The sequence below is a fragment of the Pipistrellus kuhlii genome, unplaced genomic scaffold (assembly GCF_014108245.1).
Source record: "Pipistrellus kuhlii isolate mPipKuh1 unplaced genomic scaffold, mPipKuh1.p scaffold_m20_p_7, whole genome shotgun sequence".
NCBI lineage: Eukaryota > Metazoa > Chordata > Mammalia > Chiroptera > Vespertilionidae > Pipistrellus > Pipistrellus kuhlii.
In genome coordinates this window covers 53,054,065-53,078,756 of record NW_023425573.1, presented here as the reverse complement: position 1 = coordinate 53,078,756, position 24,692 = coordinate 53,054,065, and the positions used below count along the sequence as shown (strand labels likewise).

The 24,692-nt window shown below is 35.7% G+C and overlaps 1 protein-coding gene across 15 annotated transcripts in view; it reads right to left on the bottom strand.

The window, feature by feature from the left end:
• Positions 1-24,625, bottom strand: part of PRPF40A (pre-mRNA processing factor 40 homolog A) — a 46,058-nt gene extending 21,433 nt beyond the window's left edge. For 2 of the 15 annotated variants that reach the window (XM_036421528.2, XM_036421527.2), the window contains exons 1-8: positions 23,863-24,430; positions 22,661-22,792; positions 12,696-12,776; positions 10,621-10,651; positions 9,495-9,508; positions 3,584-3,694; positions 1,814-1,934; positions 1,521-1,574 (exon numbers count right to left, since the gene is read on the bottom strand). In XM_036421528.2, coding sequence (XP_036277421.1) covers positions 1,521-1,574; positions 1,814-1,934; positions 3,584-3,694; positions 9,495-9,508; positions 10,621-10,651; positions 12,696-12,776; positions 22,661-22,792; positions 23,863-24,264 — 946 coding nt within the window. In that variant the 5' untranslated portion in view covers positions 24,265-24,430. Of the gene's footprint in view, positions 1-1,520; positions 1,575-1,813; positions 1,935-3,583; positions 3,695-9,494; positions 9,509-10,620; positions 10,652-12,695; positions 12,777-20,967; positions 21,048-22,660; positions 22,793-23,862; positions 24,431-24,473 lie in introns of those variants that run through there. The other 13 variants (XM_045575576.1, XM_036421520.2, XM_036421521.2 and 10 more) reach the window with 13 other exon arrangements.
• Positions 24,626-24,692: the final 67 nt, after the last annotated feature.

The window sequence follows — 24,692 nt, the reverse complement described above, 5'->3', positions numbered from 1 at the left end:
CCTGCCCTCTCTCACAGTCCAGGGGCCCTCAGGGCCGGGAGGCGACCAGGTGATCAGGGGATGGCAATGCCCCATCACACCTCTGCTGTTGCCACTGCCGAAAGCACAAGCCTCTGTCAGCCTTGGTTACCTGAGCCTCAGGCAGCCCTGGGTGGCTGGGCAGTCGCCATCTGAGGCTTGCCTGTACTTCTGTCTGGCTCTGGGTGGCTGGGGAGCTGAGGGGACTGGGGGACTCCAGAGGCAGGCATGCAGAGTAGCCAGGCTTGCCTGGGGGCGGACTCGGCCTTATAGCACCTGCCACCCTGGCAGGGCTTGAGGAGACTGGGTGCTGTCATCTTTGAGGCCGTGGCAGCAAATGAGCATATTCCCTCCTTATTGACTGTGGCGTGAGGGTTGTTTGCCTACTTGAGTGTTATCTTTAATTTTTGCCTACTTGATTTTCTTTTGCCTCAGTCTCAAATTTGCATGGCGGGAGTTCAATATGCATATCCCTCTTTATTAGATAGGATGATATTCTAAACTAGTGGTCAGTAAACCTTGGCTTGCGAGCCACATGCAGCTCTTTGGCTCCTTGAGTGTTCTAATGACACTTCTTCAAAATAGACACGCCCAGGCTGAAAACAGACTTCTGCGCATGGGCCACAAAGTTTCAATCATACTGTAAATGCATGTCAGCACGTTATTTTGTATAAGAGCCACACTCACTGTGCCAAAGAGCTCATGTGGCTCACGAGCCTTGGTTTGCCCACCACTGTTCTAAGCTAACAGAGTGACACAGAGCAAATGTAGTAAATAAGACTTCAGACCACAGTGCCTATAAGAAATCCTTTTCATCTCTTTCAAATCATGTTACACTGCAAACTAGTACTTTGTTAGTCCCATTCTCCTACTCTGTTACTTTTAACCTACTATAGTTTGACACCAGATTCTATCTTAAGTGAAAGTAAAACAACTAAGTTCTCAATTCTTACTCAAAATCTGCTATTTTAAGTCCTGGGTTTTATATTAGGTAGTATATTTCTGGATTTTAAACAGTATTATGAACAATTGAGAATGTTAAAAAAAAAAAATCCTTCCTTTGTAAGTTAGGCATAATTCTTTGCTTACCTTAATTCTCCCAGAAGGCCTATTTTGCAATGCTGATTATATAAAATCTGCATTAAATATATAGTCTCACAACAATATATTTAACAAATTTTAAACAGATAAAGATTCAATGTTCTCTGCTATCTGCTAAATGGTTAAGATCCATATTCCATGTATGTACCACCACCCAGAGCTGTATTTAGAAATATTGTACATAATTGTCCTTGCCCAATTGTCCAATGCTATATAACTAAAAAAAACAAGTGCAAATTCAAAAACTATAAGCTCATTTATAATATAACCCTTAAATGAAAGAACTTCTTTGAATTAGAGATTTCTCACTGCAGATTTATCCAATCATGGTTAGTGAATATTAGTGACATAGTATAAAAATGTTAAATAATGACAGAAAATGAATTATCAAAGCAGCTCACCATGCAGGTTTGATTTTGTAATAAGACTTCCAGCAACAATGGTATTCTGGTATCCTAGTTTCAGTGGAATCAAATCAAATAAAAATCTATTTAAAATCTATAGAACTGAGATCTAGAGCAACAAGAAAATAAAGAGCCCATAAAACTGTTTTACCATTTAAAACATTCTAATCATTTAATTAAAAAAAAAAAAAAGCCTTTGAACAAACAATCCTATTTATGGGGGATTGTTTCAGTGTGAATGACATATATATATATGAACTAACATTATGAATTATTTTTTTCTGTTTTACCTTCAAGATCCTCAAGTTCTTTGGGTTTGGCCCAACGGGATTCTTTTGTTTGAGAATTATAATAATATGGCTTCCCAGAGTCAGACTTGTACTCCTTCCAGGGGCATTTAGATAAAAGTTGCTGGAGGGAAATAAACCAACAGTTAACAGTAATGTTTTTAGTATCACTCATCATTCACATCCCTCATCATTCACATCACTGTTTGAAATTAGACATTTCAAGGTATATAATTTGAAAGCTTGTGAAGTAATGGTATATAAAATACCAATTACAAGATACTTACGAGTCATGTTAAGATCAGAATATATTACTTAATCATTTCAGTAATACTATCACATGCATACTATTACTAGACGCCCGGTGACAAATTATCCTATTGCCTCCCTCCACTGGGATCCCACCCTGCCCCAGGCCTTCACCATTCTACTCTCTGTGTTCATAGGTAAGATCTTTGGTTAATCTCTTTCCACCTCCCAACACCCTACCCGCTGAGATTCATCAGTCTGTTCCATTTTTCCATGCCTCTGATTCTATTTTATTCAACGGTTTATTTTGTTCATTCGATTTATTTTGATTTTTAAATTCAATTGGTGATACATATTTATTGCTATTTTACTGTTTTTTAAACTTTTTTTCTCTTCTTCATTCATACCCAATCAAAGGTAAAAGTTACCAACCACATTTCAGACTTCTCAAAAACTAACACAGTAGTAAAAACATAAAAACTAGAAACAAGCAAAATTTGGTTTAGTAATGCTTAAGATTTCAGCTTCATAATAAACAATTTATTACAAATCTATGTTAACTAAAAGGAAACAATATATAAGTAAGATATACTTAAAATGTAATATATAAACCAGTTAGGGTGGTATAAGAATGCTATTGAAAACCTCAAATTCAGACAGAGCATCTTGGCAAACATATAATTGATAACTATCACTATGTCAGTATTAGATAAATAATTATAACCTCTCCTGACAAGCACTGTGGTACATAATAGTGTGGTGGCTGGAAAATAATTTTATCTCCTCAAATTCCTTAAGGGTGACCGGGGGTGGGGGTGGGATGAGATGGGATGGAATGGAGAACAGGGCAGGAGGGGAAGATAAAGGTGTCAACTAGAAAAATCATTAAGTATAGCTTGAAATGCCAAATCTTTTTTACTTAGGATTTTGGAGTTTTCCACAAATAATACTTCTTACTGAATTTATTCCTTCCATCTTACTTCCTTTTCTTATATTCTGAACGGCAAACTTGCAACATAAAATGAAAACTAAAATTTTTTTGGGGGTGGGGGGAAAGGGGCATTTTCCAAAGAAAGAATTTCTCACTTTAAGATAATTATTTGCATTTTAATTTCATCTCGATAAACTCAACCCCATTTTTTATTTTTTTTAGAAAACTTAGAATACACATGAAATTATCCAAGTTTACTATAGAAGAAAAAAATTTGAAATGTTAATTTAAAAATTAAAGGGCAGTCAGAGAGAGTGTCTTTATTCCTTCCAATTTATTCTTTAAATTCTTTCTTAAATTATGTCACCTAAAAAAAGTTCCTGAGCAGTGACAATATAATGAAATGGGTCTGTTGAAAGAAGAGAATTCACTTTGTCTTTTTGCTGATTGGTGTGTTTATTAATAAGCCTTTTATCCTCTGAATGCCTTTCTGAGATATAAGTACTATTTGATAGTCAAATACCCACAAAATCCTAAAATCAAAAACCCAAATGTACTTAATAACCCCCAATTTCCAGCCTTTAAATTTTTACCTCAGCAGGTGTTTTAAGATCATCTGGTTTCTCCCAAGTAGACTGTTTTGTTTCAGTATTGTAGTAGTAAGTTCTTCCATCAGGTGACTTATGTTCAGTCCACATTGATTTCTAAAGAAAAAAAATTACAATGTTTAAATTATTTAACAATTTCACTGACAATGAACATCAGTATTATTGGTTTCAAAACAATATATGATGGAATTTGCTGAAACCGGTTTGGCTCAATGGACAGAGCATCGGCCTGAGGACTGAAGGGTCCCGGGTTTGATTCCGGTCAAGGGCATGTGGTTACAGGCACATCCCCAGTAGGGGGTGTGCAGGAGGCAGCTGATCGATGATTCTCGCTCATCGATGTTTCTAACTTTCTATCCTTCTCCCTTCCTCTCTGTAAAAAATCAATAAAATACATTAAAAAAACACAATATATGATGGAATTAAAAGTATTAAATGGGTACACTTTTGACAGTTTAAGGCATGTTGAATAATTCAGTGATATAAAAATAAAGTGATAACTGAAAATCAGATTTTAAAAATGCTTCAAAAGCAACATGAGTAAATTCAGGTTTTAGTATTTTTTTTTTAATGTCTAAGAATTGTAACGCTATGAGGATTCTCATAAGAACAGTAACTTTGCAACTTAAATAATAATCTTTTAGCAATGTAAATCAATGCCTATGGATAAGAGTTCACGCTAATGTAGCATGAAGGTAAATTGCTCATGAACTCAACAACCCAAATCCAAAGAATGTTTATATCAAGTTGGACAAAATTTTACAAAATCTACACTGATATGCTATAAAGATGAAGCTGTCAAAATCAGAAAGCATGACTTTTGAATGACAATAAGAACTTATCAACAAACTGAAATTTTAACAGATAGAAAATGTGAATCCAAATGGCTCAACACAAGAGAGGTGAGACAAAGTTTCATGTGAAACTACTGGGATATAGAATATCCACTCTTGTGGCCCAAAAACAAAATAGTAACTACAAAGAACCTACTAAAGTTCCTAGTAAAATCTGAGGTATCAACAGACATGCCTCAAATAAAGGTTTGTTAAGAGTTTTACAAGGGTTCTATACACACACACACACGCACAAAATGTTAATAAAGATTAAGGAAGGAAACTTTGAGGTGATATCTGATGGTGGTGATAGTTACATAGGTATACACAATCCAGTTGTACACATTAAATATGTACAGCTTTTCCTATGTCAATCATACTTTAATAAAGTGTCTTAAAATAGTTTTAGAAGGAATCATGAGTGAATGAATTACTAAATGAGATCAAAGATACTAAGTCCAGTTATAGCAAACTGTTCAGATGGTAACAAAGAGGGTTATAGAGATGATCTTTCCACATTTCTTCAAATCTAAGACAAAACATTACTGTACACATCTCTAAGAAAGGAAAACTGTCAAACTATCACTTTGTACCAATCAGCTTTTATGTTAAATCTTATTGAATTTATTTTTACTTAGACACTGACTTTATCACACATCAGTTTTGTGAATACATAAAAACCACTGATACTTACTCTTAAGTTTCTTGCATTTTTATTTAAAGCTAATCTACCTTTACTGCTTCCTTATCAACTTTATTGAATAACTAGAGGCTGGATGCACAAAATTTGTGCATGGGTAGGGTCCCAAGGCCTGGCCAGCAATCAAGGCCGATCTGTGGGGCAATAAGAGGGCCCCTTTGACACTCACTTGGCCAGCCTGGCGATGCCCACTCGCCAACCTGCCCCGCACCCCCACAGCCACTGCCTCCCTCTGCAGGGTAACCTGAAGGATGATCCAGGGGTTCCCGCTGACACCTGCATTGGCTGGCCTGGATTGGGGGTAGCTCCTGCATTGAGCATCTGCCCCCTGGTGGTCAGTATGCATCATAGTGACTAGTCGTTCCACCTGTCATTCTGCCATTCAGTCGATTAGCATATTAGGCTTTTATTATATATTCTATTAACTACCAAATTCAAAATAATAAAGCTAGACTACTGTCTTATACCACATATAAAATTTAACTCAAAATGGCCCTGACTGATTTGGCTCAGTGGATAGAGTGTCAGCCTGCGAACTCAAGGGTCCTGGGTTCGATTCCGGTCAAGGGCATGTACCTTGGTTGTGGGCACATACCCAGTAAGGGAGTGTGCAGGAGGCAACTGATCGATGATTCTCTCATCGATGTTTCTAACTATCCCTTTCTCTTCTTCTCTGTAAAAAGATCAATAAAATATATTTTTAAAAAATTTAACTCAAAATGAATTAAAGATTTGAATTGAGATCAGAAACTATAGTCTCACTCCTGAAACAGGTTTGGCTTCAGTGGATAGTGTCAGCCTGTGGACTGAAAGGTCCTGGGTTCGATTCGGTCAAGGGCATGTACCTTGGTTGTGGGCACATCCCCAGTAGGGGGTGTGCAAGAGGCAGCTGATTGATGATTCTCTCGTATCGATGTTTCTAACTCTCTATCCCTCTCTCTTCCTCTCTGTAAAAAATCAATAAAATATATATTAAAAAAAGAAAAGAAAGAAACTATAGTCTCCTAGAAAATACAGGTGGTAAGCTTCTTACAGTGGTATTGACAATCCTTTTTTTATCTGGATCCAAAGGCAAAGAAAGCAAAAATAAGTAAATTGGACTATGGCAAGCTAAAAAACCTGTTTGTGTACAGAAAATGAAGCCATCAACGGATGAAAAGGCAACCTACTAAATGGAAAGAAATATTTGCTATATAATAAAAGGTTAATATGCAAAACGATGGAACGGTGGAATGACTGGTCACTATGATTTGCACTGACCACCAGGGGGCAAATGCTCAACACAGGAGCTGCCCCCTGGTGGTCAGTACACCAAAAGCCAGGTACATGGCTGGCAAGCGCAGTTCAGGATGACTGACTACTAGCTTAGTGGGTGCAGGCGTAAGGAGGCAGTTGGAAATCCCCCTGAGGGCACAGGCCGGACTGAAGGACCTCTCCCCCTGAGTGCATGAATTTCGTGCACTGAGCCTCTAGTATATCTGATGAGTGAATATAAAAAATATATAAAAAATTCATACAGTTCATCAGCAAACCTCCACAAACAATCTAATTAAAAAAGAAGCAAAGAAACTTAATAGGCACTTTTGCAAAGAAGAAATACAGACAGCCAACAGGTACATGAAAAGATGCTCAATGCCACTAATTATCAGTGGAGTACAAATCAAAACTACAAGATATCTATCCCTCACATCTGTTAGAATTAATTATTACCAAAAAGACAATAAAAGTGCTAAAAAGGATGTGGAGAAAAAAAACTCCCTGTGCATTTTTGGTATAGCCATTATGGAAAACTATATGAAAGTTCCTCCAAAAATTCAAAATAGAATAGAAGCAATTCTACTTCTGGGTATTTAACTGAAGAAAACAAAAATACTAACTTGGAAAGATATATGTACCCCCATTTTCACTGCAGAATTATTTACAACCAGAGGCCTGATGCACAGAGTTCATGGAAGAATAGGCCTTCCTTCCCCCAGCTTCATCCAGAAGGTCGTCAGGTCTAATTAGCATATTATACTTTTATTGTTATTATATAAAGCTAAAATATGGAAATAATGTTAAATGCCCATCAAAGAATGAATGGATAAAGATGTGGGCTGTGTGTGTGTGTGTGTATATATGTATGAATAGTATTCAGTCTTACAAAAGAATGAAACCTTGACATTTGGGACAATATGGATAGACCTTGAGGGTATCATGCTAAGTGAAATAATCAGACAGGGAAAGACAAATACCCTATAATCTCATTTATATGTAAAAATTTAAAAAAACAAAAAACAAAAAAAGATACAGAGAACAGATTGGTGGTAGTTGTCAGAGGGGAGTATTGGGACATGGGTGAAATGGGTAGAGAAAGTCAAAAAATAAAAACTTTCAACTATATAATAAATGTCATGGGACTATAATGAACTGCATAATCACTATAGTTAATAATACTGTATTTCATATCAAAAAATTGTTGAGAGTAAATCATAACAGTACTCATCACAAGAAAAAATTTTTATAATTTGTACAGTGAAGAATGTTAAATACATAACTTATTGTGATCATTTCACAATGTATACAAGTATTGAATCATTTGTTGTATACCTAATACTAATATGTTAATTAAAACAAAATAAAATAAAAGATGAAGAACGTAAAGGTAATGATCATAATCTGAAGCATACAAGTAACTCATATTTCTGTACCTGAATCTAAAAAGAAAGTAACAGTAAGCTATCAAATCAATAAATGATATTTTTGGAAAAGTTTAATAGAAAAATGTTAAAATGTCACTCCTCCTACAATTGAAATTAATAACTATCATTACTTAAAAATAAAAACAGGGCTTTTCCTTGCTGACAGCGCTCTCACAAACATGGTGAACATTCCTAAAACCCGCCAAACTTTAAGAAGTGTGGCAAGCATCAACCTCACAAAGTAACAGTATAAGAAGGGCAAGGATTCTTTGTATGCACAGAGAAAGCAATGTTAACACAGGAAGCAGAGTGGCAATGGTGGATGAAGTCAATTTTCTGAAGAAAAAAAAAAGGATAAAATTATAAAGAAAATTGTGCTGAGGCTTGAATGCGTTGAGACTAACTGCAGATCTAAGAGAATGCTGGCTATTGAGACATGCAAGCATTTTGAACTAGGAGGAAATAAGATTAAGGGTCAAGTGATCAAGTTCTAAGCTTCATATTTTGTTTTATTATATGACAATAAAATTTTGACATGTTCATAAGTAAATAAAAAATAAAAATAGGCACTAACATTGAAAAAACCCCAAACAGATATGTAATAAACATTCAACTTTTAAAGCAAAAGATACAAAATAATTTAAAATATTTATATATAGTTCACAATTAAAAGTGTTTTCTCTAATTTAAAATACTGACATATATGAAATCAATTCATAGCTTTCTATATTACCTAAATCTGGAGATAAACAGCTATCTCCAGTACTGTAGTTTTGAATAAATGAAATTATACATATAAACTTATTTTCATTGATGTTTAAGAACACAAGCAAAAAAAAAAAAAGCCAGTGAGGCTAAAGCATGGGGCAATTAAAAATAAGCATAAAAAGACATTTTTAAGTGGTTTCAGGCTTACAGTATTTTTGAGACATATCACAAAATGTCTAACAGTATACCTACACAGGAGCATTAGCAAAAAGAACTAAAAGATACTATCTTAAAATTAAGTGTTGAGAAAAACAAAACAAAACATGGCACAGCAATATATTCCTTTCCTAAAGAAAGTCAAGCAATTCTGAATATTATATCTGTCTTTCTGACAATGTTAAGGTACAAAAAAAAAGTATTATTTTTTTATTGATTTCAGAGAGGGAGAGAGGGAGATAGAAACATCAATATGAGAGAGAATCAATGATTGCTGCCTCCTGCATGCCCCACACCAGGGATCATGCCCAGAACCTGGGCATGTGCCCTTGACTGAAATCGAACCCGAGACCCTTTGGTTCGCAGGCTAACGCTTTATTCACTGAGACAAACTGGCTAGAGCAGAAAAAAGCATTTTAAATTACATTCGTTTTATAGTAAAAAACAATTATATATTTGTACATAAGAATCATATCTAATGTAATGCTTAACTAAAAGTTATCAGGCTAATTACTATGCATCTACAAATTTCATTTCCCTTCTAATTGTGATGGGCAGAATCAAATCCTTATAAAATACACTGGATTCCCATTAAGTCCCATCAAAATCAGATTTCAAAATACATCATTCACAAACCATTTCTCAACATTTGGCATAGAAAGAAAAAGGATTAAAGTTAGTAGATATTTAATACAGAAATAAGAATAAATATAACAGGCTGAAGTATAATGAAATAAATATCTTCCAGAGGTACTTACTGTGCCTGTTGTACCTAAAAAAAAAGAAAAAAGAAAAAAAGTATATATTTATAATGTAATAAATTATGCTCTCCTGGAGTTAACAGTTTAAAAATACTAATTATTTCTTCCAAGTCACTCCATCACACTAAATATCCTAAAACCATCACATAAAACCTCTGTGACTATGTAATTGCTATTTCCAAGAAACAAACATCTATAGTACATCATATTTTCAGAATTAAATGACACATTGAACTTTCAATTTGCAAATTAAATGCTGGTTTGAGAAGTATTCATATATATGCCTTTTGTTTCTCTTGTTCTTGCTATTAAGAGGTATCTTCTTTACCAGCTATACTACAGAAGAACTTGAAAAATACCTTAAACCTCTTTAATCCTATGCACTAGATTTCTGGCAAGTTCAACTATCTAGGGTCCACTGAGAGTACCTGAGAGGTCACTATGACATCAACGGTATTAAAAAGTAATTAAAAATAAATGTTAAGTAATTTTCCAGGATTATTTAGCACAATATTAATCAGCCCCGGATATCTATATACATTAAAATATCACATGTGTTATTTCAGAACATAATTATAGCTTAAATCATATTTGTGAAACATCTTAAAAACATCAATTATGTTTTTAAAAACGGAAAGCGCATTGTGCATTTAAACATGCTGTGACCCATGTTTAAAACAAGTTAAGGCATAATCCCGGGACAGAGTTTAGCATGTGAATTACTAATTTATAGGGAACATTATTTACTCATGGATAAATGAAGAGTTACTACTATATATTAAAGCCACACTAGTCAAAACAAACACTTATTGGTAACTGGCTAAAGAAAAATACTAAAATAGGATTTGCAAATTGTAATGACTATAAGGACCAAGTAGGTTACAAAAAAAATAACTAAATAGTCCTGATAAGAATACATGTTCCACATGGAAGCGCTACCCCATTCTACAATGTTTGCTGATACAATTATCACCTCACCAGAGTTCTTCATTCAAATATTTTAAGACGATTGTAAACAATAAATATTCAGATCATCCAATTTTTCAAGCGAAATCAAATCTTTGGGCAAAAAGATAAATTCAAACGTTATGTAAAGTCAACAGACTTTAAATGGCATGCATACCTGCTGCTATATCCATATTATTTACTCCTGGCTGTAAGAAGAAAAAAAAAATTAATATTCACCTTTTTAAAATTGTATTTTACATAAGTCACTCATAAAGAACAATCAGTTCCCTGTATGTATAATTCTCAAGCCACTGATTCTAAGATTTTTTTGTTGCCGAAACCGGTTTGGCTCAGTGGATAGAGCGTCAGCCTGCGGACTGAAGGGTCTCAGGTTCAATTCCAGTCAAGGGCATGTATAATACCTTGGTTGCGGGCACATCCCCAGTAGGGGGTGTCGAGGAGGCAGCTGATCAGTGTTTCTCTCTCATAGATGTTTCTAACTTTTTATCCCTCTCTCTTCCTCTCTGTAAAAAAAAAAAAATCAATAAAATATATTAAAAAAACTTTGTTTTGTTAAATTTTAATGGTCTCAGTTCCCTGAGCTTTATATAATTATAAAAAACACCAAGAACCTGGGGCTACTGAAGCACTTTAATCTAAATGTTACATTTATATGATCATCAATTATATACAGATCAACTCTTCATTTACAATTCTGAAATCCAAAAGGTTCTGAAAACCAATTCCTGTTTGACATCAAAACTCACTATAGTAGCAAAACCTGACCTGAATGAGATTAGTCTTTATTTGCCACATATCAGAGGAAATTTCCTTATGTTTTGCTATGGAAATAATGTGCTAAAAATTACAGGGCACTGCCCAAGACCCAATAGGAATTTAAAAATATACAGTATATATTATTTATTACTCTATATTAAAAAAAAGATTTGAAATATATCTGATCCTAGAGGTTTGGGGTAAGACACTACAAACTCAGCACTCCAATGGAGTATGCCACATCTGTTCTTTACAACCACTAGGCTATCATGTAATAAAGAAGTTGTGCAGCCGAAACCGGTTTGGCTCAGTGGATAGAGCGTAGGTCTGTGGACTGAAAGGTCCCAAGTTCGATTCCAGTCAAGGGCATGTACCTTGGTTGCGGACACATCCCCTGCAGGGGGTGAAGAGGCAGCAGATCAATGATTCTCTTTCATCAATGTTTCTAACTCTCTATCCCTCTCTCTTCCTCTCTGTAAAAAAGCAATAAAAATATTTTTTTTAAAAAGAAAAAAAAAGTTGTGCAAATTTGAATATCATAATGATTTATATATTGCTATATTATTGTGTTGATAGTTTTGATAAGTAATGTGCCACACCTGAAGTCTCAAAAAATGTTTCAAATGTAATCTTGATTTTTAAATCAAGAATCTATTAAAATGCTAGCAGAGCAACAAAATATTTCTAGTTGACAAATTATGCTTTTCAGTATTCCAGTTTTATCTAATGCGTGTAATTAATTTAATAAATAAAAAGATTCATATACTATAAATAAAGGGAAAATGGAAACACTTATTCAAGAAGCTAAAAAATAAAAGTCCACTATAATTCCAATATTACATTATAGTACTCCAGAGGCACTTAAAAAGCCAATGAATGCCTATCAAATACATATATTGTATATGAAAGGCCAAAATGCTAATTGTCTAACCTTCCAACCAGTCGCTATGATGCACACTGACCATCACGGGGCAGAGACTCAACGTGGGAGCTGCTGAGCTGACGTGATTTAGCAGTGGCGGTTCTTGGGTGACGCACCCCAAAACCAGAGAGAAGGGAGCCCAATTCCTTGAAGGGCCATGTGTTTCCACCTTCAGGCATGGGTTATGTTGTTGCTGGGACATTGTCGGCCCCAAATATGGTTTACCGTACACTTGTGTTTGCATTCCACACCTATATGACAGCAACTTTGCAGAGTGCCCTCTCGCACTCTGGGACCCCTCGGGGGATGTCGGAGAGCCTGGGATCCCTTCCACAGGTGGGGATTTTAGCCCAATCCCCACCTGTGGAAGGGATCCCAGGAGGTTGGCTCCAGGGCGTGTCTGGCCAGTCTCACCTTGTCCTGCCCAACCGGCCCCATCGACCACATTCTAATTAATTTCCTTTCAATGTGCAGGAATCAATGTGGGTCATTAGTTTAATGTATAAAAGTAATCAAAACATCATAGGAAATAGTTATTTTCACAAGATTACCGGTAAGGCAGGCTGCATGGAAGCCTGAGACATATGAGACATCATCATTCCAGGCATTACTGAAGACATCATTCCAGGCATCTAGAACAAAAGTTTAAAAAAAAAAAAGTTACTGCATAATAAGACCAAAGCCCTTAATATGACTTGAAGAATCTACATACAATTTAAGATTAAAACCCAGTGAGCACTATATTATATAGGTTGTATGCTTAGTAAGCACTTGTTGAATGAATGAAGTACTTCATCAATTACCTATTTTAATACTTATGTGATAATTAGTATGTATAGTCAATTATTTTAACAACTTAAAAGTTCAGACAAATGTTATTTGTAATCTAAATTTAAGAATATTAGCTCAACACTCATGCTTTTCTTCCTTTTTTGGAACTAGACAAATTTTTTTTCAGTACTTCTCACCTTTTTAATATTTAATTAAATAATTTAATAGCAATCTGGTCCTTTTAAATCAAAGGAGTTTAAAATTCAGTAATTTTTCAGGTGCCTCGTTAACGCAGTAAGTAGCACGTCAGTCTCATAAAATTCAGTGATTTTTAAAACTACATGAAAATCAAATTTCTCAAATACAAAATCATCTACAACCTCATTGTAGAAAAAATACCTGAAGAAAAAAATATTAGTTTGAAACCTTAATCTAGTGTACCAATAACTAAGCATGAATAAAGATCGTGAATAACAAATTTCCAAAGAATTCCAACCTATATTAATGTATTAGTATAATCCCACATTATAATTTTGATTTTACTATGAACAAGTCTAAAGAAAACATGGAAGGTGATAAAAATTATATTTAATTATAGATACTTAAATAACCAATTATTCAAAAATTTTAAATTAAATGAACAATTTGAGAAATAAGAACCAAAAAGAAATAAAAATATTAGTCAACAGGAACAAATGCATGTAAAGTTACTAAAGATAGACGAGACCACCCAGATACTGGATTTTATTACTTGAAAGTTATATCATCAAGCAAAGCCAGGCTAAAGTACAATTAAAATGAACTAGAATGGTATTAATAAGTTAAAGGGAAAATTGTTTGCTTCTCACAAGGTTAAATAAACTGTTTAAACATCACTATAAACAAGAACAGAAAACATGTGACTAAAACTTAAAATACACTTTCAAAGAAGCCTTTAAAAAAATACAGAATTTGAAAATCGAAATAATGACAAGCCTCCAGTACCCACACTGACAAAATAACAAAAATAATTTGCACATTAAGAGAAAAAATTAAAGAGATCAAATGAGAACTATGCTTGTTCCTTCTCTTCTCCAACCCCTACAGACATACATACCCTCACATTAATTTTTCATTAGGCTAATAGCAAAATAGGTTTGAATTCTATAAGTACTAAGTAACTGATTATGGTGAGATGGCTGTTAAAATGGTCTGTTTATAAAATAAAAAAAAAGCTAGCCGAGCTGAAACCGGTTTGGCTCAGTGGATAGAGCATTGGCCTGCAGATTGAAAGGTCCCAGGTTTGATTCAGGTCAAGGGCATGTACATTGGTTATGGATACATCCCCAGTAGGGGATGTGCAGGAGGCAGCTGGTTGATGTTTCTCTCTCACCGATGTTTCTAGCTCTCTATCCTTCTCCCTTCCTCTCTGTAAAAAATCAGAAAATATATTTTTTTAAAAAGCTAGTAACACATCCAGTAACTAGAATTCTAAGCTAAATTGAAAAACTGAAGTTTGAAAACTTAACAGAAAAATAAAATCTCCACCATGCCACAATTTCCACATAATTTCAAACTGAAATATTCTGACACAGTGTGATCAAATCCCATTTTAAAAAAAGCACAAAAATTTAGAGACAAGGCCGGTGATAAGACAGATAACATATGAGAATCATTAAAGAACAGTTTGCCCTGGCAGGGTAGTTCAATTGGTTGGAGCATCATCCTGTACAGAACACCAAAGGGTTGTGTGGGTGCAATTCTCAGGTCAAGGCACAAACCTAGGTTTCAGGTTCCATCCCCGGTCAGGGTGTCTAGGGGAGGCAACCAATAGATGTTTTTCCTCTCACATAGATGTTTCTCTCCCTTGCTCCTCTTCTCTCTAATTTAAAAAGGTGACAGAATTTTCAATTGTTCTTCCCACACTTCCAATTTTAAAACATTCAAAAATTTACCGTAAGACTAGAACTCATGATATTGGCTATAGAATGATATTTAATTTCAAATAAAAAGATAAATTTTTATTCAGTACCTCAATAAATTCTTAGGAGCAACAAATGGTTAAACTTGTTCAGCCTGATATTTTTAAGATTCTTAAATAAACTCACTATTCCAAAATTAGGTCACTAATATAATTTTAAACCAAAATTCTGTTCTTCACATGAAACCAAAAAACAAAAAAATAAATATGCAAAATATGATGTTTCTTATGAAAGGCTATTACAAGAGTTTGACAAAATAATAGTTCTTCCAGAGGCTTAAGTATCACAAACAAGCCTGTTTCCAAAGCCTGAAGAATCAACTTTGTAGAAATATTATGATTTCTGTTTGTTTCATTAATTCTACAACACACATAACATGGACATGCATATCTGACTAAAGTTGAATCTTTCAGAGGATTTGTGCTGACTTGGGCCAATAACTTGGCAGCACCATAAATTTGTAACCATTAATTTTTTTAAATCATTTTATTTAATACCACTGATAATGGGAATCTAGGCTGCATCAGTGTGGCTTCCTCCATTGCCAGGTAAACCCAAGCCTCCTCCTGCTCTCTCTGTGGCTACAGCCACCTTGGTTGGGTTAATTTGCATACTTTCTCCTGATTGAATGGTGGGTGTGGCTTAGTGGTATAGTGTAGGTATGGTCCATTTGCATATCACTCTTTTATTAGGTAAGATTTAACACACTTGTCCTTTTCTGATATAAGACACAATAATTAAAAAGAAACAAAAAACTCCAGACAATATTTGCACTGTTATCACATTAAATAGAATTTTACCATTTAATAAGTCAGTTGCCAATATTCAACATTTAGTTTGCTAGATTTATTAACATGTAGAGTTTAGAATTGACTAAGTCCAGTTGACCCTTGAACCAGTGGGTTAGGAATGCTGATGTCTTGGGCAGTTGAAAAGCCAAGTGTAACTTTTGACTCCCCCAAAAGTACCGTGTTTCCCCGAAAATAAGACCTAACGCATGGAAAAATAAGACATCCCCTGAAAATAAGACCTAGTGCATCTTTGGGAGCAAAAATTAATATAAGACACTGTCTTATTTTCGGGGAAACAGGGTAACTACTAATAAGCTTCTACTGATCGGAACCTTACTAATAACATGGTCTACTAATAAATATTATGTGTTATCTGTATTTTACATGGTATTCTTACAATAAAGTAAGCTAGAAAAAATGTTATTTTAAAATTCGAAAGAAAAATACATTTACAGTATCTGCTGGAAAAAAAAATCCCCATCTAAGTGGACTTGGGCAGTTCAAATCTGTGTTGCTCAAGGGTAAACTGTGTATTCTTCCCTTTCAAATTCCAAAGAGGTTAGTTAGCTTAATAACAACCTCACGCTGCTATACAGGGAAGCATCCTATAAGCTATTTTGTCCTTCCACTTTGGAGGCTGACTGCCAGCATTCAGCATTCCTATATCAGCTTGGCCACCTACCAACTTTGTAATCTTGGCCTAACTTATTTAACCTACCTGGGTCACGAAGAAATACTACTCATATGATAGTATGGTTGTAGGGGATCGAGTAGGAAATACACCTAGAAGGCATTTAGAATAATGCTCAATAAATGCTAGTTTTTAACTCACAATGAAAGCATCTCTTATGTTGCTTCTTATCTATTCCCTATCTGTCTGATAGGCACACTTTGGTTCTTTAAAGACATCTAGTAAATATTGTTAATCATCATCTTCAGTAGAAATCAACACATGTAATGACAGATAATAAATCAATCTTATATTAACATCAGTTTACAGATGGTTCTGAAATGTCACTGCATATTACACTTAATTCTCTTAAGTCTTACCATTACTGTCTAAAAATTGGACATCTATCTAGTCAATCTACGTTTCAGAGTCAGGAGAATCAAATTTAATAGGGTATATGAATCTCTCTAAGTTGTTTACAAACATGGTGATATAATTCTAACACAGTTTTTAAGTGCTACAATACTATTCCCTGAAACCTTAAAAAGAAAAAGAGAGAGAGAGAGGAAAAAAAAAAAGCCCTGGCTGGTCAGGTCATATTTCTTACAAACCCAATTAAAAATCAACAAATAATAATAATAAAAAAAAGTTAATTTACTGACATTTACTAGTTCTCTTTTCTTTTTGATCTCACTACTTACTGAACACCTATTTTGCATTTTATAAACTGCTTTCATTTATGTGTGTGCTCATACTAATTTATTTTGATGTTTTCTTTTTCTAGTAAAGAGTAGACAGAATGAGTAAGTGACCCTATTTCAGCAATCCTCATAAAAATGCAAATTCCATGCTAAACAAAGCAAAATAAACAGATAACAGTGGGTAACAGAGACCAGGGAAGTGAAGGAGAAGATGGTCAAATAAAACTAAAAATTACTAAGTGAAAACAGTCTTAAAATGCTTCTGTAAGACTTTTCAACATTTTTAGAAAATACCTGACTTTATGACACTCAAAGAAGAGGAGAGTATAGTTTATTTTTCTAATCATACATGATCTTCTTAGATCTCTTCAAATACTCCCCATACTTAGAAACATTACTCAAGCTAAAGTCTTTAAATAGAAAAGTTCATATTTAAATGAACTTCTATCTAAATATAATGAAAACTTATCTTTTAGTACTACTAGTAAAAAACTAGCACCTAGCTGATATTGCTCAGTGGTTGAGCATCAAACCAGGTTATAGTTCCAATTCCAGGTCAGGGCACATGCCTCCGTTGTGGGCTCCATCCCCATAGAGGGCATGCAGGAGGCAGTGGATAGATGATTCTCTCTCATCATTGATGTTTTTATCTCCCTCGCCTTTCCTCTCTGAAATCAATTAAAAAACAAAACACAAACATAAAATAAAATACATTAAAAAAAAAAAAACCCTATCAGAATTAACTATATATACAGCCCAAAAGTTATACAAACATTCTTAGATTCAAGGCAAATTTTTTTAAAATAAGTACTTGTCTGGGTAATGTAAATGCACAGAAAAAGTTACCTACTGTAGATTCAAGAATTATGAGCATATAACCTAAAAAAGCTTGTTAGTGGCTAATATTCAATGTAACAGCATGGATTCTGTAAGTAATCAAAAGTAAGGGTAATTCCAAAGGAATAGCAATAAATCAATTCATCAAATCAGTCATATAAATCTAAGATACCAATACTTTAAATTTCTCTGAAAGGCCTATATTCCCAATCATTTTCCCCTCAAGTTTGGAAAAATCTGTGGTAAAACTTCTTAAAGAGATGGTCATCAATGAAGTCATACAGATAAAACAAAGTGAAGATGAGTATTCACTTTACAAACTAAAAATTGTTTTTTACTTTCACCTTATTTATCTTTCATTTTTGTCAAATAAAAAGCAACAGTAAAAAGGCAGACACCAAAAACAAGAGTAACGATAACAATGTAAAGTTACATAAGTAACCACTGAAAACTGTCACTTGTAGCATTACTGACTGGCTTATACTGCAGGAGAGTACCTGTGTGTTTGTTTCATTCATTCAACAAGTATTTTACTGAGCATCCAAGATGTGCCAACAACTGTGCTCAGCACCTATAGAATTCTTTAAAAGTACAACACATAGGCCCTGCCCTCTAAGAGCTTACAATCTATTATTTGTTGGGAAGACAGAGCAAATAAACCTTAAAACCAAACAAGTTAATAATGAAGTGCCAAAATAAGTGAAACAGTAAGAGTTCTTAGGCTGATCACATAGGATTTTATTACAATAATTTGAAGGGGAGCTGTACACTGGACAAAGATTGCTGAGGACCTCCTGAAGAAGGTAAGACTTGGAATGGCAGAACTTAGGTAAGTAAAGTTGATGGTGGTAATGAGCTGGGAGCAAGAGGGCAAGAAGGCGACAGCATGAGCTCACTCTGAACTAATACAGCACTCAAGCTATTATACCATGAAAACACCAGCCTAGGTTCAGATTATGGAATATGAAAACACGCAGCTCAGAATTGCACTTTGAATTATACTATTCTTGAAAGTTAAATTGTGGAATTTAAATATTATCCTACAAGCACAGAAAAGCACTGGGGGTTCTTGGGCAAGGAGATGACACACTGAAATCTAAGAAAATTTTTTGTGGGGCAAGCCTGAAGTAGGAAAAACAGATCAAAAGTTACTAAGAGTATCCAAAGACAGGACTGTAACAACTTGGGCTCACATAGCAGAAGGAATAGCAATAAGATCTGTAAAGCCTGCCTTAAGCCAATAAAGGAAAATAAAACTCAGTGGTAAAAAGAAATTACTTATTTATGTTTATTGAACAAAAGCAAAAAAAAAAAAAGCACAAAGTAATTAGAATTAAGGAAGCAATACTAAAATAATTTTATTTTTATTTCCCTATCATATAATCTCTTACATATCAACTACTCTTATGAAGTAATTTGAATTGAATCATAGACTGTTAGAGCTGAAAGGGACCTTAAATCTTTTACTCTACTCTTTATTTAAAAAAAAACAAACCAAAAATAAAAATTAAGTATTAAAAAAAATAAAGAAACACAGCCAACTAGGACTCCCCCTTTAGGCTTAAATGAAGGCAAATCATCTATGATAAAGATAGAAGAACTTTCATGCCCTTTGTTTATAGAAATAACAGAATGAGAGGTAAAAGCATTTTAAAGGCCTTACATTACTGACTATAGATACAGAGGAAGAGGGCCTCACACATAATTATGTCTTAATGCAAGTTTCTTGTGAAAATTTGAGTACTGTCATCCAGCAGAAAAATTACTTTATTAATATGATTTTTAAACCACTGATAAAACATTATTTAATTCACATATTATTCTAAGGTTTATGACACTTATAAGGTCTTCCAACTGTAAAATCCTATAATTCTATGAAAGTAAAAGCACAATTTTCCCATATTAAATTATTGTACACTAAGAAAAGAGGCTTTAACCTAAAGGACAGATGAACTTCAAAGAAATTATGATCTCCATTGATAATTTTCAAATATTTGTTACTAAAGATTCTGGCTGAATTCTAAAAAGGGCATTCTGTATTATCTCTTGAATAAAAAATAAAATGAACAATATACTTTTTTAACTTAAATTAACTTGCTGCATTAGAAAAATTATGAACTTTGGCTTCTACAGATTGTTATTCTGTCCAGTCTGTATATTAGTTTACAATTAAGGTTTAAAATTTCATGTTATGTTCTATAACATATGAAAAATCAGAAGACTGCCACCAATTTTAGATCTTAATGTGAATTTGGCAATATACATAAAGGTTCCATAACTGTCAGTACCAAAGACTAAAGAATCTGTGAATTCATTTTAAAAAAATTAGATGGGCAGGATACTACCAACATTGTGTCACTGCAGTGAACTTACAGGCAATTCTACTTCTCATTATATTCTGACCACTTATTACTCATTAATACTTCTGAGAGTGGGTCAACAAAAGTAATATGGCAGAAAAAAGGATCAGGTTTGCTAATTATCAATTTTTATTTTTAAGGTAGTTTATAACTCTTTAAGTTACATTTCCAGATTACTTGAGTACTGAAATTACCCATGCCCTCCCAGTATATTATCAAAACTAAAATAATAATTAGTTTTACCAAGATTTGGACCCAATATTTGTTAGATATTAAGAAGAAAAAAGAGGAATAATCTTATTTTAATAAGAAACAATGGGTACTCTCTTGGGACCCTCAGAGCTAGAATCCTAGACATTCATTATCTTAACAGTAGCCATAGGGAGAGACAGACTTCTAAACATTTAAATAGTTAGGTACACTTAAAGTCACATGGCGTACACTGGCCTGGGAAAAAAATAGAAGAAAACTACAAGGTGATCTTCAGAGTATTTGAATGGATATGTACCAAGTAGCCAATAACCTTACTAGGAAAAGGGTCACTAATGTAACTAAAGTGAAAGGGCCATAGTGCAGATTATGACCAGCTTATGTCAACAGATACACAAAAGTACTTAAAAAATCAAATCAAATCTGTAATTTACTAGAAATGACTAGCTGGTATCTTAGTTTTGCTAGTGCAATAGCACCATTACAGCAAGGGCAAGCAGGTCAATCCCTTGCAAAACTTACCTTGATTGGCCCAATGGAAACAGAAGGCCCCAGAAAAGAGAGAAGCATCTGGCAGTAGCAAATTGTTTTATTTTATCTTTCTGTGGAAAGAAACTAATTTTAAATAAGAACCAGAGCATTTAAAGAATAAATATTTTTTAAAGCTCATTATGTAGTTAGAGCAGCTCAACTAAGAAAACAGGAAGAGCTCCTTGCTGCTTAGAGATGGAAAGAAACAGAAGAGGAATCAAAGTTGTTTCTCCATCACCTAGGGAGTTTTAAAACTTGCAATATTCTAGAGCAGAGGTGAGGAACATATGCCCTCAGGCATTATAAAGCCCTGGAATCATTTGGTCTGGACAAATTAAATGTTTGACCAAATACAGCAGGGTCATTTTTAAGTTGATAATTTTGTATGGACTGCAGATGATGCTATGAATATCCAAATGCCCTTTGGCAGAAAAAAGGTCCCCTACCCCTGTTCTAGAGCAACAAAATAAATGGTTCTTTTATTTAAGAATTCCTACAGGCAGAATCTTTGGGCCTGGTGCCGTTGAATAAACATTTTTTATACAAAATTAAGAGCTATATTCCAAATAAAAAAAGAAAAGCACCTGACATTAATTAAGCTCTTCTACTCTTCTAATATTAAGGTAGCGTAAAAAGAGAGACACAGAGCAAGCTCCTTCTCCACTACAATTTCACCAATAACTTAAAATCATCAAGGCTTAACTGCTTATCAAAGTAAACTATTAATCAGCAGAAAGTTCATACCTAATTGACTGGCTTTCCAAAACATTTTGTTAGCCTAACGTTTTGATAATTTATTGAGATACTCAAATGGAAAGAAACCAGTCACCAAACTAATTTTAAGAATGAAAGCATTTAAAGAATAAATATTTTTTAAAGCTCATTATCTATTTAAGAGCAGCTTTAACTAAGAAATATTAGAATCTAAGGGGGCATAAAATTATTCATAGCAACTAAACCTGTTACTTTTCTTGAAAGCTTCTCTAGAAACTCAGTTCTATTGAATTTACTGAGTCAGCATTAAAATCTTTTGGTCCAAATCACTCCCACAAAATGTCCGCTTTCAACTTATGCTGGAGATGGAAGGGACAGCTCAAAGCAGGAGTGCAGAAGCAAGAAGCATTAAAAGAAAACAACACAATAGTGTAAGTGAAAAACGAACTACCTATTTGGCACTGTCCTATTAAGAATCAAATTAGAGTAGAACATACCCACCTCCACACACAACCCCACACACACAATAAGGACGCTATTTCAGAAATAAAATTCATTTTAAACAGCCAAAGACGTAAACAATTGCAATTTCAGATTCTATGCATTTACACGGTCCCCCGATATAAATTATGTTGATTTATCAGATATTTATTCTTAGAACATTAACTTCAATTGACATACTTGTGGGAAAAAGTCATTAAACTAAAACGCCTACATTTACAGTGTTACTTTTAAACTTAAAAAACCACAGAACCTCTTAGCTTTGTTGCAGTGAAAGTAGTTATTTTATACAGAAGTCTTCATTTATTCAAAACCGTTAGTGTCATGATTCTACAATTCCCTTATTTGAAAACATTACTTTGACATAAACTTATCCTTAAGAAGCTACAAGTTTTGACCCAGATTTTGAAAATTTTGACACAATACAACAGGCGAAAATAAAAGCAAAATAAAACAAAAACATTCTTACCTGACCCATTGGTGGACCTCCCATTGGGGGCATCATCTGTGGCATCATTCCATGTGGCACAGGGGGCATATTCGCTCTCTGCCCCATAGGGTGCATTCCCATTGAGGCATAATGCATGCCAGGATGCCCCATCTGAAAAATAAAGACAATTTAAACACGAACAAGTGACAATACATACTTTAAAAAAAAAAAAAAAATCTGATTTTAACAAATCAGTTAAGTGTAGCGATGTAACAGTAGGCTAAAGTGTGATTTAATTATTAGGGTAAGTTTATATTTTATTATATTAAACAAAATGCACTTCACCAATACTTATGAGCTTTAACCAAATCCCAGAACAATAGATAAAAAAAATAAAATCATTACTGGACAATTAGATCTTAGTTTTATTTTAAAGCACACTGGTTCGATTAGTTCTAACTGACTTGCTAAGTTCAGAAGTGTATGAAAGCCATTTTAAAAATTGTGATGAAAACAAACTTTGTCCTGTATCACACAGATATTAGACAGCTATTGTTTAAACCCACTTATTCTTAAACTTATTTCTAAACTGATTTTAAGCTTTAAAACGCTGAAGTGACCAAACTAACTCAGATGAGGCTGGTCTTATAAAACACAAATAGGGGTAATCCAGGGACACCTCACTCCTAAAAAATACGCATACTACTCTCAAATATTATAACCTCTAGACGGGTAACATTACTAGTGCCAAAACAAATTTTTTTGTTCTTATTCCAGAACTGAGGTCTGTCATTCACACTGAATGCGAAACAACTAATCCATCCATTTTAATACGCCTTTATAAGACAACTACTGCCTTTACCTGTGTGTCCATCAGTCCCAAGTCTTAAAGCCAGGTGATTACCGCCTGCAAAGTCTCCCAGCTGTGCCCCCTACAGACACCACTCCCACCAGCGGGAACACGTCCCGGCAGCCTCCGAACCCCGTCCCCGCCGTCCCCTCCCACCGGGACGCCCGCCGCGCTCGGGGCCCAGTAGCTCCACCGCGCATCTGCCTGCGCCGGGCCCGCCGGAAACTTCCAGGGCCCCGCACCTTCCCCTTTGTGCATCCCCGCCCTCCATTTCTCTCCTTCGGAGCACGTCCCATCCCGAGCTCTTTCCTCCGTGCTCTCTCCTCCTCCTCCTCTCGGAGAAAGCAAGCTTCCTATATCTGATTTTCATTGTGCCGCTCCGATCCCTTACCGAGGGCCGTCTCCTCAGGAAGCCTTCAGCAGAGACCCAAGAGCCGGAGCAGAGGCTGGAGCCGGACAATCTCCGCTCCCCGTCCCCAGGACCCTGCGCGGAAGGATGGCTCTCCATCTCACTCACCATGAGGCCTCCACGCTCGGCTCCCGTCCCCGGCCTCATCATCGGGCTCAGACTGCTCCGCCGGCGGCCACTGCCGCTGCATATGCCAACAAGAAGCGATCTGAGTGGCTGGCGCCCGCTGGGGCCAAAGGTGAAAGGCTGCGCGGCGCCGCGGGGCGGGACCAGCGGGGCCAAGAGGCTGACAGGCTCTCCCGCTGTCCAATCAGACTGCGCTTCCGACACGCAGCTCTGCGGCGATTCGTCCCCAGCCTCGGGCTCACTCGGCGTCGCCTGCATTGGGAGGGGGAGGGGGGGGGAAATAGGGACGGAGGAAGTTTCTGCTCCGTGTCCTCAGCCGGAAAACTCCACCAACTTCCCCCCGGGAAGGGCAGACAACTGTGTCCCTGCTCTCCTAGCTTAAACCGCCTCACCCCGCAGGGGGTGGGGCAGAGGGGATCTGCCCCCTTCACCCTCCCCCCCGCCCGGATTACGCATGCCCCACAAACCTGTAGGGTGGGGTAGGTGGGAGTGGGGTAGAAGGCTTCTAGCGTTAGCGGTGGCCCGGGCCCGACGCGCGCGCGCGCACTGTGCTGGAGGCGGAAGGGAGGCAGAGGGGAGGCCACGGGAGAGGTCCACGGGGAGGGCTGATCTCCGTACACAGCAGCCGGAGAGCGCGCTCCCGCGCTGGGGGTTGGAGGGGTGGGGTGTGTGAAGGGGGCGTGTCG